This window comes from Falco biarmicus, chromosome 14 (genome assembly GCF_023638135.1).
Source record: "Falco biarmicus isolate bFalBia1 chromosome 14, bFalBia1.pri, whole genome shotgun sequence".
NCBI classification, from domain to species: domain Eukaryota; kingdom Metazoa; phylum Chordata; class Aves; order Falconiformes; family Falconidae; genus Falco; species Falco biarmicus.
Genome location: NC_079301.1, coordinates 23598970 through 23617473, shown reverse-complemented (window position 1 = coordinate 23617473; position 18504 = coordinate 23598970). Strand labels below are relative to the sequence as shown.

At 62.0% G+C, this 18504-nt stretch overlaps 1 protein-coding gene across 2 annotated transcripts; it reads left to right on the top strand.

Moving 5' to 3' along the window:
- The first annotated feature begins 1536 nt into the window (after nucleotides 1-1536).
- TSC22D3 (TSC22 domain family member 3) lies at nucleotides 1537-18195 on the top strand. Of its 2 annotated transcripts, none has more exons than XM_056359789.1 (3): nucleotides 1537-2014; nucleotides 16303-16354; nucleotides 16934-18195. In XM_056359789.1, the coding sequence occupies exons 1-3, from the start codon at nucleotides 1692-1694 to the stop codon at nucleotides 17177-17179; spliced, it is 621 nt and encodes a 206-aa protein (XP_056215764.1). In that variant the 5' UTR covers nucleotides 1537-1691; the 3' UTR covers nucleotides 17180-18195. The 2 variants fall into 2 exon arrangements, with proteins under 2 accessions (XP_056215764.1, XP_056215765.1); XM_056359790.1 differs by lacking the exon at nucleotides 1537-2014 and adding an exon at nucleotides 15843-16037.
- The last annotated feature ends 309 nt before the right edge of the window (nucleotides 18196-18504 follow it).

Below are 18504 nucleotides of genomic sequence, written 5' to 3'. Positions count from 1 at the left end.
TGCTGCTTCCACCAGCGAGCCGAACCCTGCCTTGACCCGGTACTGCCCGATTGAGACAAGTGCTGCCCAGAGGTCTCCTTGGTCACTTTTACAGCTGTTTATCTGTGGTAGATGTTGTCTTGTGCCTTCCTTGGTTACTAATGGACTGGAAAGTACTTCATCCTCATGTGATGCAAATGCATCTTCCCCCTTCTTGCCAAATAGGGAACATAAATGTTTATTGAACACTTCTGCCTTTTCTTCAGCGGCATTAGACGCCCTATTAACATCTCATGCAAGCGCCGCTCTGCCTCCAGGCTCCCTGTTCTGGTGCTTCTAATGGTTTTGCCCTGCCAGATTTTGACCCGGTTCATCTCTTATCAATTCTGTGCACTTCAGACCTGCTGCTGTCCTCCGAGTGCTGCTTTCTGCAACTCCTTCTATCAATCCATTTGCAATTTCTCCATAGAGACTTGTTCCCGCTGCCTTCGCTTCCCCTCCTGCCCACAGTGGGCTTTTAAGAGCCTGCCTGCTCCTTCCCTCAGGCAGCTCTGCTGCCTCTCAGATCCTCGGCCAACCCTTCTTCAGCAGCTCCTGGTCATTTTGTCCAGATGTTTTCCTTTCCAAAGGGGTGAGAGATCTCCCAGCTGGCTCGGAGGGTTCATTGACCGCCGGTGATGGCAGGCCTGGCCCAGCTGCCGCCCTGCATGCCGTCTGCTCCCTCTCACCCTGTTCCTGCCTGTGCTCCTTCTCCAGGACCTTGGCACACTCCCATTCCTTGTCTGGGGCGTTGCAGCCCAGCTGTCCCCACATCTCAGCTGGTTTTGTCCTGTGTCCCAGCACCCCCAGGGCAGCACGCTCTGCCCCAACTGCCCTTCGGCAGCCCGTGGAGATCAGTGCGGCTTGCTGGCGGGCAAGACGTGCCCAATGGGATGCAGGAGTGCTATGGAAGTCCCTTTTCCCTCGCTGCAGAAATTTTCCTTTCTTGTGTGCCCAGCACCCTGCAGGCAAAGCCAAAACTTCCCCCCACGTCCTTGGGCACCTTGGCTGCATCCCACCTGTGCCCTGTTTTTGGCTCCTGGTGAAGCTGCTCCCTGGCACAGCCGGGCAGCTCCCGGCGTTTCCGCCAGCCTGGGGGCTTTATTCCCCTCTTCCCTCTTTTCTGTCTCCGCTCTGGAGCCGCAGGGGCTGTTGCGTTGCCCCTGCCCGAGCCTCGGGGGCTGAGGCCACGGGCATGCTCCAGCTCCCCAAGCCCCTCTTCCCCCTCCCCAGGACGCGCGGAGTGGGGCGGGGGTCCCCGCCCCGGGGGGGAGCACCGTGGCCCCCTGCCACCCCCTCCCGGGCCAACTCCAGCCCCCAGGTTGGGGGGTGCGACCCCCCTGAAGGAAGGCCTCCGGGGCGGGGCGGGGGCGCGGGGAGCGGCTCGGGGAGCCACGCATTGGGTGCGCCGGGCTGCCGGGGGCAGGATCGGCGGGGGGGGGCGGGTGCCCGGGGGGGGGCGGCGGCGGGGCGGGGTGCGGCGGCGGGCGGCCTGTGCGCTCGGGGCCGCCGTTACCAATCAGCGCGGCGGAGCCGGGGCGGGCGGCGGAGCCGGGGCGGGCGGCCGTGCGCTGCGCTCGGCAGCCGGGCGCGTGCTGCCGCCGCTCGCCCTCCGCGGCCCCGGGAGCGGGCCCCGGTTGCGCCGCCGTGGCAACGCGCGGGGGGATCCCGGGATGTCCTCGTCGCCCGCGGAGGAGTGCCGGTCGCCCGTGGGGCTGGACTGCTGCAGCTGCTGCCTGGACTTGGCCAACCGGAGCGGGCTGGAGGAGGGGGCCGGGGGCGAGAACAACAACCTGGGCAGCCCCACCGTCAGCAGCTTCCGGCAGCTGCAGGAGCAACTGGTCCGCAAGAACCTCAACACCGACAAGCTGAGCTCCATCATGCGCCAGGACTCGCTGGAGCCCGTCGTGCGGGACCCCTGCTACCTCTTCAACCAGGGCATCTGCAACAGGAACATCGACCAGACCCTGCTCTCCATCCTCCTGCTCTTCCACAGGTGGGTGTCGACGACGGATGCCGAGGGGCTGCTGCCTGCGTGCCTGGAGCCGGACCCGTGTGCTCAGGAGCTGGCAGTGCGGGTGCGAGCCATGGGGCCTGCAGCCCCCCTGGGCTGGCAGGGGCAGGGGGACCCGTATGACCCTGGGGCTGGGTAGGGTGGCATCGCTGGGTGTTTTTCTCTAGGTGGGGAGAAGCCTGGGCAGCCATGCATGGTAGGGAGCCCAGTTCTCCCACCGTGCGTGGTGCCAGCCCAGTCCCTGGGCGCAGGTCTGGGTGGCTCTGCCCTGTGATGGCCAGTGGTGCCCCTCTGTTGGTGTCCTGTGTCTGTCTGCGCAGTGACAACAGCCTCCAGCTTTGTGTCTCGGCCTCTGGACTCTGTTCATCTCTCTGGCTACATCTTATCCACGCAGACGTTGCCTGCATGGGCATGAACACCGTCCAGGGTCGAACAGGCACTTAGTCCTGCATAGAGAGGGGCAGCTTGTTACTTGGGAAACAGCAGTGCTGCCTCAGAAGCCACATTTAGAGTTAGTGAGAAACTGACTAGGAAGCTGGAGAGTCCTACTGCCAGATCCAGCTCTTTCAGCAGCTTCCCTGTCTCTCCCTGGAGTAAATGGAGTGGAGACAAATTTGGCCTGGGTGGTATTTCCCATCCCTGGAAAGCGACTTGGTCCCTGACTGAGCTGCGCCCTCTCGGCTCAGAGCAGGCTGCTCTGGCAGGGGGCTGCCTGCGCCAGGGGCACTGGCTCGGGGCCGGCCCCCACTCAGCTTGCCAGAGGGCTGGGCTTTACCCTGCCAAGGCTGGGGAAGGCAGGAGTGCAGGGTCCCAACCTGCTCCCCAGCTCCAGCATGGTGGGCAGAGACTGAAGGGGGGGGGTCCCAAGGGCTGGCACTCCGCAGGGTCCCTGGCCCTGATGAGGGAGACCCCAGGGATGGGGAGGGAACAGAGCTAGCTGTCTCAGGTCCTGCACTGGCACCTCTGGCTCTGCAATGGGGCTAGACCTGGTGCCCAGCCATCCGGGAGGGCTAGTGAGACAGCAAGGAGAAGGCTGTGCTGCGGGCTGGTAGGCCCAGCCAGGGCTCTCATACCGGGGGGTAGCACCTGGAGTGCCTGTGGCTTCAGCAGGATGGATGCATCTCCCCTCCCAGGGCTGAGGGCACATGTACGTGGCAGGCATCTGCGTGACTAGCAGAGCAGGCAGCAGCTCCAGGAATCGTTCGTCTGCTGTGGGTGAGGTAGCATGCAAGTGGGGTGCGCAGCAGCACCCGCATGTTTGCAGACACCTTGCCATGCCCTCCCCTCCCTGCATGTACATGCACCTGTAGGCGTGTTCCTGGGCTGTGCACAGGCAAGCAAGCCACCCTTCGCTCCCCTCGCCCAGCGCGGGAAGGCGGGCAGGCTCACGCGTAGCTGCCCCACGCGTGCGAGCCACCCAGGTGGTATGTGTATGCCTCCTTGCCCCAGCCAGCGTCTCATGCTGAGCAGGCTGCTCCCCCTGAGCCATCCTCGGTGGAGACATTCTTCTTGCGCTTACATAACGCCGAGCTGCCGCTCAGGTGGGGAAGGAGGGGCCAGGATGCTCGCCAAGGCACCCGGCACTCGGCCCGGGCTCCCGGCTGCGCAAACAGCAAACCCACCCAGCCAGGAGGTAAACGGGAGCCAGAGATTTCCCTTCACTCCGGGAGGCTGCAGCCACTTGGCATCATGGGTGGAGAGGGGGAGCAAGACACTGTCCCCAGCATGGGCTGTCAGGTCCACGTGTTGGAGCCAAGCACCCGGGCTGCTCCTCTGGGGAAGATAGTGACGGTGGCCACGGGTGAGAGGCAAGTGATTTGAGCATGGCTGGCTACTTTCGAACACATCCCTGCGGAAGCAGGACCCATGGTGCTCCTGGCAAGTGAGTGTCTGCTCTGCTGAGGTAGTGAACAAGCAGAAGTGCCAAGGGACCAGGGTTTGTCCACATCTGTGCTTCTTGGTTCCCCTTGCTGTGGTGCCCAAGCCTGTCCTCCATGCCCTGGTGTATGTTGTGTCCTGAGCCTCGGCATCATCCAGGATCAGGCCACATGTGATCAGGGAAGAGGGAAATGTAATGCTGGAAGGGCAGGGGGGCATGATGCTGGGAGCAGGGCAGACCCCTGTAGCCTGCTCCCCCTCCGACCTCTTCCACAGCTAAAGTTCAAAGCCTGAAATAAATCCTGGCCAGCATTTCCTCAATGGGGCCGTGCCGCCCATCCATGCCTGTCCTTGGGACACCTGCACCCTGCCTGCTTGGAGCTGGGTGCGTGCCCTGGCAGAAGGATAGTACTTGAGCCTCCACAGGAGGCTGAGATGACAAGTTTCTGTGCAGTTGGCATTGGCATCACTAGACTTCGGCTCAGCTGTGCTGGGCCCTCTTGGTCATAGCCTAGTAGCCAGGAACAAATGGTTTCATCCTGAGAGGCTGGAGGGGGCTGAGCAGGGCTCTCCTGCTCTCCAGGGCACACTGGGGAATCTCCTTACTGGAGGGAGCTGGATCTCGCAGAAGCAGGCAGGGATAGGCATGGTGCACAATGCAGCACATGCCACCGCCAGCCCTGCCAAGCTGTGCTGACCATGGTGTGCCACGGCTGAGCTCAGTGCTGATGGGCTTCCCCGGCCTGGAGCTCCTGCAAGCCTGGCCTGTGGGAACATCACCTCGAAGCCTGCTGGGTCACGGGGTAGGAGTCCCAGGGTGACAAGATGCCTGTCATGGAAGCCAAGGCGGGCACAGCAGACCGGCTGCCTGGCATCTTCTTCCAGGCAGTGGGAGGATTTGGGCATGCCAAGGTCAGCTACTCCCTGGAGTACAAGCTATTCTTGCCGCTAAAATGAAAGCTCACTGGCATCTCAGTGGTCTGCAGGGCTCAGCAACCCATGCTACAGGACACGGGTCAGGCTACATGCAGCTCTGTCCCATGAGAGCAAAGCAAACAAATGCCCGGTGCACTGGTCCTGAGCAGGAAGGGTGGCTCTCCCAGCCCCCTCCCTGGGCAGACCTGCCCCGCGGGGCCGGGGCGGGCAGAGCAGCCAGCGGGACAGCTCTCCAGTCTCACACCCACACCTCTCTCACGCTTACACGTGCTCCCACACACAGCCCCCTCTCCCCATCAATGCATCCTTGTTGCTCCAGCCCACTCGTCCGGCAGGAATGCACTCCCTGGCCCAGCCACCCTGAGATGCCCTTTACGCCCTGGCTCCATCTCCTCCTCCTGCATCAGTGCTGCAAAGTGACACCCGACAGACAGGAACAAATGGTGCCATGCCACAAATGCCACCCTGGCATCGCTGCCTGGGCAGCTCTTGCTTGCTGGCCTGACCTTATGGTGGGAAAGGTGGTGCTGCCCAGCTTCTCCTACCTGCATTTATTCTTCCTCCAGCCTTTCCATGCAGCACAGCAATTCCCTGCCGTTCCCTTGGCTTGCCCAGGGGAAGGTGGCCCCTAGCCTCTTTCAAGGCACAGACCAAAGGGTGTGTCATTGCCCACCCTGTTCAGTGGAGCAGCAGGTCCCACAGCACCTGCAGAAGTGTCCCCTTGCTGCCCAGAGCAGAGCAGGGCACAGGCTGGCCAGGCTGCCAGATGTTATCCAGGAGAGGCTGGGCAGGAGAGCTGGCATGGGCTGGACGATGTGGGTGAGCAGGTTGGCACATATCTCCTCTTCTCCACCCAGAGCCAGGCGGGGCCCTGCTCAAATCACACACCAGTACACACCTGGGAGGATGCTGTTCTCTCCCCACAGCGCTGACCCCCTCCCATGCCGCTGGCTCCCCTCACCCCCCTTTGCCCCGGGAAAGGTGCCACACAGTCACAGGGCTGCTCTCCCCAGCCCACTGTCGGTCAGGCTTGTGCCCGGGTCTCAGATGAATAATCTCAGGGTAACGCTGGCATTGCAGAGGGATGTCAGAGACCTTCCTGCCCACCACACCAGTGTCTGCAGGGAGATAGGTTGCCCAGCCAGCATGGTGGTAGCTGGCTTCCCCATACCTAGTGTTTCCGTGTGTGCTTGGCCTCTTGGCACCGCCAAGGTCTCCCTAGAGGGCAGCTCATGATGCCCTCCATGTGAGGGCATAGAGAGAAGGCCTTTCTGAACAGGAACCCACACCCTCCCCAAGCAGGACGGTTTCCTGCAGGAGCATCAGCCTTGTAGGTAACTGGTCCCGAGCATCCCTACCTTGTGCATCCCTCACAGCGTCGCTGGAGCGAGGAAAGAGCATGGGGAGCCTGTCAGAGACCACCCAGCCAGGAGGAACCCTCCAGAGACAGGCTGGAAATGCTGAATGTGGGTTGTCTGAGACCCCCAGCAGTGATCTAACCCTGACCTGCAGAGCCCAGGGCTTGATCCAGCATGGCTGAAGCATCTCCAGCAGCCCCAGAGCCAGACTCAGGCTCCAGATGGAGCTGCTTGGTCCTCCTGCACCATGCTGGACTTCAGCCACACATGAGCATGTGCATCCACACATCCTCCCATGCCAGTATAGGAGCACAGCTGCTAAAGCAAGGGCCACAAACCTGCTCAGGTTCCCTGGTGCCAGCAGCAAGGGTGCCCTTATCAGGCCTGTTATCGGGGTGTTCCTCTGGCACCCACAATCCCCTGCTTTGTATGCTATCACCTCTTGGGTATCTTGGCTCATTCCCTAGGAGGAGAAAGTTCAGGCTGGAGCAAAACAACAGCAAGCACAGGTGTGGGCACACCTGCCTCCAGTGCCCAGGGCTGTGGCCCCCAGGTCCCACATGCCGTGCCACCCAGGGACAAAGGGGGGTGGCCCAAGAAGTCTCCAGACCAGGCTGGCAGCAGGGTGCCTGGATGCAGGGTGCAATGGAGGGACACTACGGCTTTGCACCACGCTATGGCACAGCCTGTCATAACAGGGAATAAGGGAATGCTGAGCTGGGCCGTGAGCTGGGGCTGGCCCGCAGAGGAAGCCCTTTACAACCCAGACAGCATCTCAGCTCCCACCGGGCACATGGCGCAGATGTGGTTGCCATGGGCAATGCCTCTGTGGGCACACTGTGTCCCTGGTGTACTCCTCTGTGCTGGCACCCATCTCCCTGGCCACCTCACAGCACAGAGAGGACTGAATACAGTGACCTGTGTGGGACAGAGGGGTTCAGGGCACGTGTCAGCAGAGCCTGGCGGCTGCGTGTGTGCACAGGGAAGATGATCATGGCATGTGTGCGTCCACTGTAAAGTGGCTTCCAAGGGCAGAAGAGGGTCCAGGAGGATCCTGCCCTTGTTAAGTGACTGAGACTCAGTTTGCAGAGGGCAGAGGATACCCAGAGGGTTGTGATGGGGAGTGAAGGCTAGAGAGGCATTAAAGGCTGCCGTGCTTTGCCTATGAGCTCTGAGTTATATTTATCCAGGTGCCACACATTGCTGGCTTTGGGACAGGAGTTTGTCATCCTCTGTCTGTGTGTTTAGAGTTATATATATGCGTGTGTGTGTGTATTTGAGAGGCTTTTGCTGCAGAATGATTCCAGCAGCAGAGCAGAAGCCCTGGGCCCCTTCCCATGCTGCAGTCCCCCTGTCCCTGGGAGTGATCCAGTCCTTGCCACCCCTGCCTGTGACTCCCCTGGGCTGGCAGCCCTGCCCAGGCAGGCAGCAGGGTGGCCGATGCCATGGGGCAGCACAAGATATCCCCATGGGATCACCATGCTGGTGATCCGCCCGTGGTGCAGAGCAGGACTGCTCCAGGCAGTTTGGAGGCAGGGGACTGTCTCATGTTTTCCCCAAGAGTTGGCACAAGCCAGGTGACGGCTGGCAGCCGAGGCCGGGCACACAGACAGCCATGGCAGTGTCACAGGTACGCGTCCTGCTGGCAGCTTATTGTCTTTCATGTTGTTATTGTTCTGAAATGTCAGGAAGGGAAGGGTTTTAACGAAGCGTCCCTGGTTCGAAATGCCCAAGATTCTTTGCAAAGGCCAGACGGGGTATTAATAACCAGCTCTGCTGAAACTGTGCAGCCCCAGCATGTGTCCTTGCCTGACCTCCCATGGGGCAGCTGGCTCATACACCAGTGGAGCTCGGCTCTTCTCCTATTCCTGACCCACACTGGCTTATGCCTGTCCAGGCTTTGCTCCCCTTGGCCAGCCAGCCCCAGGGAAGGGGTGTTGAAGGTCTGCTGTGGCTCCCCCCAGGCATCTCCATCAGGCCAGGCAGGAGAGTGCAAAGCTCGGGCACCTTTGAAAGGGGAAAGTGAAGGATTCAGGGGTTTCCTTGAAGATGGGTTAGTGTGGGCCCTGGAAGAGCAGCTTTTGGGGTTGCACGGGATGCTGAGGTGCTGCTGTCTTGCAGCTTTCCAGCCTCTGTCCTCTCATTATACAATGAACTGTCTTCCAATTACCAAGCCAGGCACTCCTGTATGCTGCCAGGGCAGCAGCTTCCAGCACCAAGTGTGGCTCCGGAGCACCAGCTCCTGCTTGCAGAGCAGCCTGGGATTTCTTTCAGAAGATGCTGGAGGCCCTGCCTTGGGGTTCCTCTCTCAGGCTGGAGATCTCTGGAAAAGCCGGCTGTGCACCAGCAAGGGGTGAGGGGAGAGCAGCGCCCGAGCTTCCAGCCCCCTGCCCACCACACACTTGGAGGTTCAAGGGCACCACATGGCCGTGGTGCGGCAAGGGGGTCCCTTCAGCGTCATAGCCACCTCCGCTCTGTCTCCAGTTCCGTGAAACCAAACCAGAGAAGGGTAGCCAGGATCTGGGGATGATCTAGCTGGGACTGTCCAAGATGATACAGTGGGCTACGAAACAAGGACAGACCTGAAGCTCACAGCCTGAGCTGGCAGGAGACCTGCAGGGCAGGGCATGGCTAAGCAAAGGAGGTGATAACATGGAATTCAGTTGCTGGACTCCACCCCATGGTGCCCGTGGGTGTGAAATGCTTGCTCTGCGGACAGATTTGTGGATGAGAACTCTGCTGAGGGTTCAGTCCACCCATCCTCCTTGAGGCTGGGCATCCTTGACCCACGAAAGGTAGGGAGTATGGCTGGGGGATGGCTGTGTTCTCCCCACCGCCGCCACCAGGCACAATGCTGGTGGGAACACCATGGGGTTTTTTGCTGGATTGTGCCATACCTGTCATGCTCCCTCTAAGTGCGCCATGGTTGTGGGACCCCGCATGGGCCGGGTGCAGGCAAGGGAGCAGCAGGGTGGCCAGGGTTGCTGCACGGCCCCTGGCAGGGCGTCCTCTGAGTTGGCCCGAGTTGTGCAGGCAGCAGCACGGGGCTGGTGTCAACAAACACAGGCAAGGCAGGAGGTTGGGCTGCATGGCCCAGGGGTGGTAATAAGCAGATCAGCCCTTTTTCCTCTTCCCCTCCTACCCCAGCACGCCTGGGGAAGCTGTGGCTTTGGAACCTTCCTATGTACAGCATCACGGGTGGGGCTTTGCCAGAGCCCGGTCATCTCTGACCTCCGCTCCTTGACTGCTGCTGGGAGGCAGCTGCTACTGGGGTGCACTGGGCAAGGGGCACTGGAGGAAGAAGAGGGGCTGGTGACAAAGTTAGAGAAAGAAAAATTGCAGCCCTCAGCAGGCCAGCTCCGGGGTGTGCACTCACACGCCAGAAAAAACAGAACTGGGAGTACAGCCAAGTACCTTTATCAGAGGAAGCAGGCAGCCCAACAGCTGGACATGGGAGCCTGCCAGAGCACCCTCCGCCCTCCCCACACTGCCTCCAGCCCAACAGGTTGGAGAAGTCCCTGCACCGCAATCCCTGCCTGTGCCCCGCTGCCTGGTGGGGGGTTAGCTGTGTCCCCTGCCCACCACCCGCGGGAGCTCATTCTGCTTCCATTGCTGGTGAAGGGAGGGGAGGACAGGTTCCACATCAGCCTTCCCCAATGGCAAACGCTCCCTGGGCTTTCCCAACATAGCAAAGTGGCTCTCCCGATTGCTCTGGTGTCCCATAGCCCTGGGACGGGGACTAAGTCCAGCAAGGCCAGCAGCACTGGCTCTGCAGGCAAGGACTTGCACTTACAGATGTACCCAGGAGGGGTTTCTCTTTGGAGCAGCTGATGCCCTGGGTTGAGGGATTTATGAGCCCTCTGAGGCCCCAGTGGGTGTGAACCAGGTCCCCGTGTCACAGGGCTCCTGGTTGCATGGCGCTGCCACAGGTCCCACACAACCCCTGGAAGGCAACGACTGAGCTGGGAGTCATGCCAAGCCTGTAGCAAACAGCTCAGCCAGGACATCTTCAGGATGAGAAACCCAAGAGCTGGCCAACCAGTGTGCCCTGGCAGCAGGCAGCTCTGGCCCAGCAGCCCTCAGGACTGGCCCAGCAGCCCCACGCCAGTGGTGCAGGGCCGGCCAGACACAGTTTGGGGTGCTGGGAGTGGGATGGCTGAGTAGGACAGCAGATGACACAGCTGCCTCCTTGCCCATGGGCAGCCTCATGCCATTACCTCTCCTTCCCCGGCACCAGGACAGGGCTGTGGAGCAAGACTGGGGGCTCCACAGACCGGTTCCATACCCAGCCCTTCCCACTGTGGGCTTCCACAAGCCCCACCCATCACCCACGTCTCCAGCCACCCTTCCTTCAGCTCCTGTGGGACGCAGCTGGCCCTGGCGCTGGCATCCCCAGTCCCCTTGGCCAGCTCAGCCACGGCTGCAGGATTTCAGGCTGTGAAAGGCCGCATTTTCTTAGCTGCGTGTTTGCAAGTGGTGGCTTTTCCTCTCCCTCTCTGCTCTGACCCTTTGAGCTGGAGATCTGACTCTGCGGAGCAGCCTGGGCAGCTTTGGCTCTGCGCCTTTCCCGTATTGCTCTCCAGTGTCTCTGAGGCCAGGCAATAAACATTTCCCACGCCTCGGACCCTCTGAAGGGCCTTCCTCCCATTGAACTGAGTCCTTGGGAGACAGCAAGCCAGGAACACTGCCACAGAGCAGTGAGAATGGCTTGGAGCTGGAGGAGAGCAGAGGCTGAGGAGCCAGGACTGCTCCTGCAGCCCTGGCCGGTCCCTCAGCTCCCACCAGCAGCTGAGGGGGCAAGGGCATCCTTCAGCATGTGGCACCGTAGTGCCTGGCAGGGGTTCAACGCATGAGGCTCAGCGCAATAGCATATGTCATCCCTAGGGCCATGGGGACAGGGCTACATCCTCTGACCCACAACATGGTGCAGGTGTGGGGTGCCAGGGCATCCCATTGTCCTGCTCCTTGTCATCCCTGGGTCCAGCGAGGTCTTAGCCCTTTGGGGGCTGCAGCCCAGCTGTGTCCGTGCTGCCGAATCCTGTTGCGGAGGAAGGGGTCGTCACCAAATGTCACCTGGCAATTGGGAATTGGGACTGATGTCTCCCAGGCTTGGCACAGGCTGTGTGTAGGCTGGCTGAGGGGTCGCAAGCAACTTTGGGGTATCGTGCAGGGCCATTGCTGCAGGTTACACCAGCGAGTAGCTGGTGTCACCACCTCTCCTTGCTGCTCCATGACAGCCACAGGGTGGTTTTTTTTCCCCCAGAGAGAGCAACAATTAGTGTCACAATTACACTGTATCGTGGCTGCTGTTATTGTTCCTAAAATAACCACAGGGACGAGCTGGGACCCTGCCTGATGAACATCCCATAGCTGCACACATGAGGCAAGAGCTGCCATGCTGCAACCCTAGGGATGTAGCTGACACCACTGGCCCCTCTTGGCTGGCCTGCTCCAAGGTGCCCATCACCATGGCCTCTGGTGCCGTAGGGTAGCAGCGAGTCCATGGCCCTTGCTCCTTAGGAAGAGCAAGGGGGGATGTTGCCCACCCTGCTGTGCTGCTGGCAGGCCCCGACGGAGCAGGAACGGAGCAGTGGGAGAGGAAGCGGCTACCAGAAGCCTTGCTGGAGCAGGGCCAGCAGCCTGGCAAGGCCATCTGCTGGGGCCACAGGGGGCTGGGAAAGGGCTCCCCCACTGCTCCGGGCACAGCTGGGGCCCCATGCAGGACTCTGCTGCTGTGGGAGGTGTTTGGACAGCCCACAGGGCCTCCCATACAAATCCCTGGGGAGAGCTGAGCACAAACCAGGGGTACGGCAGAGGGCTGTGCACTGCTGCTCCCACCTCTGAGATCCCAGGTGGGCTGCAGTGGGGCTGCCCTGTGGGCTGGGGGGTGCCTCCTGAGCTGAGCTGCCCCCATGCCGCACTGCCAACACTGTGTGCATGCCCAGGTGTGTGTCTGCATCAGCTGTGAGTCACAGCAACGTACATGTGTTGGGACATATTTGCAGTGCACGTGCAGGATTCATCAGTATGCATGCAGAAGGGGCATGTTTGTAGGGTGTGCATGCACAAGTGCACATGCGTGCGTGTGCACCTCTGTACAGGGTGCATGCCCATGTGGGCTAGAAAATGCACGTGGGCATGTCCGTGTGGGTGTGCCTGTGTGTGCAGGGCATGCATGTGCATGCAGGACTTGCACATGTCTGCGTGAATGTATGGTTTGCAAGGTGTGCCTACATTTGCGTGCACCCAGCAACACAGCCAGGGGTGTCTGCAGCAGAAGCCACATTCCTCGAGTAGGTCTGCGGGTGGGGGGCTGCAAGGGGGTGGGCTGCATCCCTGGCTGAGGCTGTGCCAGGGGCAGGAGGCAGCCCCCATGTCCAGCATGACCTGCCCCTAGCCAAGCATGCTGCCTTGGGATTCCTCATTAATTAAGTGCCAGGAAGGAAAAAGAAAGCAGAGCCTTCTGTGCTTCCACCCCTAAAAAGCATCGCTCCCCTGGGGGTCTCATGGAGGAGGGCAGCATCCTTCCCAGCCTCAAAGCCAGGGAGCCCACACCCCAAGCAGTGATGGTGGTGCTCAGGGCTGTGCAGGGCTGGGAAAGACCCCAGGAGGGATGGCAGCAAAGTCAGTGACTTACTTTTGTTTATTTTTGCAATAGTCCCAGCTCCATGGGAAAAATATTGGAGGTGGCAGAGCTGAAGCAATTTCCTCCCAAAGCACTGTGTCGCTGCACTTCCCCGATTCGCTCCAGCAGCTGTGGAAATCACCAGCTTTTCCCCAGCCCTGGGTGCTGAAGCACTGTGTCGGGAAGCGACTGGGCAGCACCCAGGACCCCAGATCTGGGAGGCAAAGACTGTGAGCCAAGCTCTGATCTGTCCATCCTGGAGCCCTTGGTCCCTGGCACTAATAATTTTGGGCTTTCCTTTGGGAAGGGGGCTGGGCCAGGTCTGGGGGAGCCATAGCATGGGAGATGTGAAGGTGGGGAAACTGAGGCACAGCTTCCAGGGCTAGGAGCAGGCTGGGATCTGTCCACCCTGTCTCCCTGCTGCTGCCCACCTCATTGCAGGAGACAGAAGGTGGCACAGCCACTGACACACCCAATCGTGGGAGAGAAAATGCCTCTCCCCTTCCCTCCTGCCCTCTCCACAGTGAGATGGGCACCTTCCCTCAGCTGCAATGGGAAGCTGAGTCATGAGACCCTCGGTGTGGGTGGCCTGGGCTTGTCCTGGACAAGGGGACGGAGCTGTGCCCTGTTGTCCTGGGGGCTGCCACCCCTGCCCACTGCCAGCCACCCTGGGGAGAAGCACACACAGAGCGCCTTTCATCTGCCCGTGGAGGGGGGCAGTCACCCGCTCCCTGCTCAGCACCCACGCGGCTCGGGATGGCACACTGTCCCGCCGGCCCCTGAAAGGGCCAATTGAGCGCGGCTGAGGTCATCCACCCAGTGTGTTTACCCCATGCCCGCAGCCCCGGGACGTGCCGGCACCCAGGCTGTCCCTGCCACCCGGCAGGCCAGGGGGACGCTACTGCGGGCAGAGTCGGCATTGCTGCTGGCGTGCTGGCTGCCACCGGCGAGCAGAGGGGCTGGAGCGGGGCTGCAGGCACCAGCATGGCCTTCCAGCCACCGTACTCCCCAAGCCTCTTCAGGAGGAGGGACTGGTGAGTGGGGCCTGGCCGCGGGCAGGGTGGAGGGACACGTGCCAGCCCTGGGGCTGGGGGGGACAGACCCCTGCCCACTCTCTGCAACACCAGTCCCCCTGCTCAGCAGCTTGACGTGGGCTGGGCTGGTGTTGGCAAGGGGGGATGTGCATCATTCCCCCAGCAGAGAGAGGGACAAACGGGTCCCACACGTGCCCCCCGGGGAGGAAGCACCCATCCCTTGCACAACCCCCACACCGGGGAGGAGAAGATGCTTTTCGCACCCCCCATCAAACCTGTGTGTCTCAGGGCACCTGCACGTGCCTGGCCACAGTTTATGGGCCACACAGCATCTCAGGCTGCTCAGGACACCATGGCCCTCATCCCATCCTGGGAGGTGGGGCTCCGATTTGCTGGGGAGCAAGCTGGCAGGGCACTGCTTTGAGCAGCAGCCATGCTGCACTGTGCCTCAGTTTCCCTTTGTGACAGGGAGATACCGGTCCACCCACCCTCACCCCTTCCCTAAGACAGGGGCACAGCAGCGTGCCCACCGGCTGTGGCTCCTTGGCCTCTCTCCGTGCTGGCACCCACCAGCCTGGTGCTGGGCACCTTCAGCCCCCTGGGTCAGAGGATCTGGGGTCCTCTGTGGCATCTCTGGGGTGCAGGTGCTCCTGCCAGCACTAACACATTCTCGGGTGCTGCACCGTGCTGCGGGCTGTCCCTCAGGGTCTCGTTTAGCATCAGACCCTGGTTTGGGGAGGACAAGCCCCATGGAGGCGGCGGCAGTGGGGCGGGGGGGGTGCGCGCCTGGGGCTGAGCAAAGTCCTGCCGGTCCCGGTCCGGAGGGCAGAGATAAGCCCTGGAGCTGGCGGACGGCCGAGCGCAGGGGAGCGTCACACCTGGGGGGCGATGCCAGCCCCAGCCCCACCATGTTGCTAGGGGTGTTTGGGAGGACGGGAAGTTGCCTCCCCCCCATGTGCGGGCCGCTCCGGGGGCGCGGTGGCCGACCTGGTGTGACCCCAGTGCTTGCCCGGGCGTGTGCACCCGCGGGGACGCGGCTCGGCGCACACAGTGTCGGAGCCCGCTGCGCGCCCCCGCAGCGTGGCCCCCCGCCCGCAGCTCGGGGGGCAGCGGTGGGGCCGGGGCCGGTGGGGGGCCGGGGCCGCTGCAGTTCCGGCCGGGGCCGCGGGGCGGCGCCCGCCCCCGGCCGGCGGCGGTTACGCAAGGGCGGGGCGGGCCGCCCGCTGGTCTTGGGCTTGTTTTGCACCCTGGGTTTGTTTTGCACGCCAGTTTTGTTTTGCTCTCCCGTTTTCGCTTTGCAGTCCGGTTTTGTTTTGCACTCCGGGTCATGTTTTGCCTGCCTGTGTTGTTTTTCCACTCCCGTTCCGGGGTTGCACTCCTGGTTTTGCTTTGCACGCCCGTGGCTGCCCGTTTCCCTTCTGCCCCGTCTCTGCAGCCGGGGCGGGCTCTGGTGGTCGTGGGCTTGCAGGCGTGCGTACCCCAAAGGCACAGCGCGTTTTCCCCTTTTCCCAGTCCCTCAAGCGGGGCCCCCGCACAGCTGAACTCCCATCCCAGTTATACGTGGGGAGCACAGGAAGGGGGTGCTGAGGCATGGGGGTCGCGCAGGAACGTGGGGTTGAGGGGTGGGGTGGCAGGACTCTCGTTGCAGAAGATGGGTGGGTGTACAGATGAGAGGTGCAGAGAGGACAGAGTGCTGGAGAGCCTGGGTCCTGCACTGGGAGGGGGCCACGCTGTGCTGGGGTGCAACTGGGAGGCGCAGAAGTGCGGCCGTGGAGCGCCGGGGCGCAGTGCCAGGGTGCCGGGGGGCTGTGCCAGGGTGCCGGGGGGCTGTGCCAGGCTGCGTTACCAGCTGGTAGCGGTGCCGTGCTGGGGAGCAGGCGCAGCACCGGGCCGACACCGGGCGCGGCGCTGTGGGGCGGCGGGCGGGCTCGGGCCCGCTGGCACCGCCCGGCGGGGCGGACGCCGCCGATATAAGCGGGGGCGGGGGGGGGCAGCGCTGCATTGCGTTCGGTTTTGCTTCGCCCGCGCATCCAGCTCACCGCGGCTATAGCCATGAGCACCGGCATGTACCAGTCCCCCATGGAGGTGGCTGTCTACCAGCTCCACAACTTCTCCATCTCCTTTTTCTCCTCGCTGCTTGGGGGGGACGTGGTCTCCGTGAAGCTCGATAACAGGTAGGGGCAGCCCCGGTACCGGCCGCGGTGCGGTCCGCCCGGCCCCGCCGCTCTCCGCTGTGGCCCGGGGCTGGCCGGCGCGTCGCCTGCTGCTGTGCCCGTGCTGAGGGGGTTCCGGCTGCCTTGTTGCTCGGGGGGGCCCGGTGCGCCGACCCCGGCAAAGGGGGAGGCCCCGGTGCACGGGAGCCGCGGTGGGCGCGGACCCCCGGGAAGGGCTGTGCTCCGGGAGCCTCTGCTCACGCGCTGCCTCTCCGCTCTCTTCCAGCGCCTCCGGAGCCAGCGTGGTGGCCATCGACAACAAGATCGAGCAGGCAATGGTGAGCCGCAGGGCTGCTCTCCCCGCGCACCTTGCTTCGTGACCCCCCCGGTGCTCTTATTTGGTGGGCGGGGGGGTCCCCGGGTGGGTGCTCTGCCCGAGGGGGGATCCCCGCTCCCCAGCCTGTTGCCGGCAGAGCAGCTGCTTTGTCTGCCCGCCAGTGGCTGAGCTGATTGGCTCTGGCAGCGCTGCAGTGCGCAGGGAGCCTGCTGGGGGGGGAACCTGGGAAGGACCCTCCGGGGTTGGGGGGTGGGGGTAACCAAGCCAGGTCCCATGGGTGACAGGGAACTGCAGTCTGCCAAACCCCCGAGGGGGCAGGGGAGCTGGAGAACGGGGCGGCGGCAGCGAGACCTGGGAGGTGGACCTTAGGGATGCTGTGGGTGCTTGCCTGCGGGGTCTGAAATGGGTGAGCACTGAGCCCTGGCCAGGGTGCCAAGGGTGAGGTGGGGAGGGGCAGCCTTTGGAAAAAGCCTTTATGCTACTTGGCAAGCAGCTAGGGGCAGAGCTTTGCAGAGCAGGGTGGGAGCAACCCCCAGGCTGTAATCATCAAGTGATCAGTCTCTTCAATGCCCTTTTGCAGGATCTTGTGAAAAACCACCTGATGTATGCAGTGCGGGAGGAGGTTGAGGTCCTGAAAGAGCAAATCAAAGAACTGTTGGAGAAAAACTCCCAGCTAGAACGTGAAAACAGCCTCCTGAAGACCCTCGCCAGCCCTGAGCAACTGGAGAAGTTCCAGTCCCGGCTCCCTGCGGAGGTCCTGTGCCCGGAGGAGCAGAGCCCTGGGGCAGCTGCCCCGGCCCAGCACTCAGGGGGCTCTGCGGTGTAAGGTGGCTCTGTCCTTGGGGTGGGCAGAGCCACAGAACTCTTTCTACTTAATCTCCTGCAAAATCGTTTCCGCCTTCATCTCACATGAAGGACTGCCTGACCCCGGCATGGAGCCGTGCCCCCTCCCGGGCAAGCCTGGCCAGCCAACAGAGCCAGTGGCCATCTCCTGCATGAGGGTGCTCTTCTGCAAGGGAGACGTGGGCAGCTGACCCCTCCCCATCCAACCACCCACCATGTGCTGGGAGTAAATCTGGCCTGCCTGTCCCAGGCGCTGCTGGAACCTGGGCATCTACGACACCCCAGCAGTGCCAGGCACCCTTTGGCACTTTGATGGGAATCCACGGTTGGAAGGAGAGCACACAGTCCTGTGCCTTTGCTGCACTGTGCAGGGGGGTTTGTCTCTTTCTGGCAAAGCCTGACGTTGGAGGAAGAACGTTTTTTCGTGAGCGATGCAGATTTGTCCCACTAGCCACCCAGGAGCATGCTGGAACCCAAACCTGACTGAGTAGCACCGGTGGTGGCAGTTGCAGTGTAGTGCATGGCTGTACGCACATCAGTGTGGAGATTACAAGGAAAAAAAAGCTTGTTTTATTAGCTTGGGCATCTTCTGTAGCTGTATTTATGTATAAACACGTGCATGAGTGGTGCCCTGCTCTGGGCCAGCCATGCCCATCTCTGTACAGCTGGGGGATTTGACATAAGACTGGAATGGCAAGCAGCTGTAACTGGGTGGCCAGTGCTGCCAGCGGCATGACGGAGGGGATGGATTCACCCCCCTCTAGCAGCCAGCATGACAGAGCCATGCAAGAGCGCTGGGAGGATCTGGACTGACCAGGGCACAACAGGGGCTGTGCTCCAGCCCACTGGGTTGCAGGGAGCTGGCCCATGCTCCTGGGTTCCTCACCTTCCCTGACCAGCTCTCTGGGAAGTGACAGGACGTCCCTTTTGACGTCAGAAGCGGTGACACAGTTGTGTAAATCTAGGTAGAAATGGCAATAAACTCTACTTTTTATACAAGTGTGCGCCCCGTGGCTGGGAAGGGAGAGGTGTTGTCGGGGGAGGGGCAGTGTGGGTTGCTGAGGAAGGGGCTGGGACTTGCTGGGATGAGACTGGTGAGGATGCTCTGCTGCAAACCTGCTGGGGTTAGGACAGTGCTGCTTCCACAGCTGAAAAAACCTGGCAGCTCACTTCCTTCAGCAGAGGTGGGGGTCAGTCGTCGTCCGTCCCTGCCCCCCCCCCCCCAACTGCTCTGGCTGAGCCAGGATGGGAGTTTGGAAATGTGAGCAGGTGCCTTTTTCTTTTTCCCAGAGAGGCAGGTGTACAGTA

Coding starts and splice junctions, on each gene's coding strand:
- TSC22D3 (XM_056359789.1), top strand. CDS start 1,692: ATGTCCTCGTCGCCCGCGGAGGAGTGCCGGTCGCCCGTGGGGCTGGAC. Junction 2,015..16,302: donor ATCCTCCTGCTCTTCCACAG/GTGGGTGTCGAC, acceptor GCTCTCTTCCAG/CGCCTCCGGAGCCAGCGTGG. Junction 16,355..16,933: donor ACAAGATCGAGCAGGCAATG/GTGAGCCGCAGG, acceptor GCCCTTTTGCAG/GATCTTGTGAAAAACCACCT.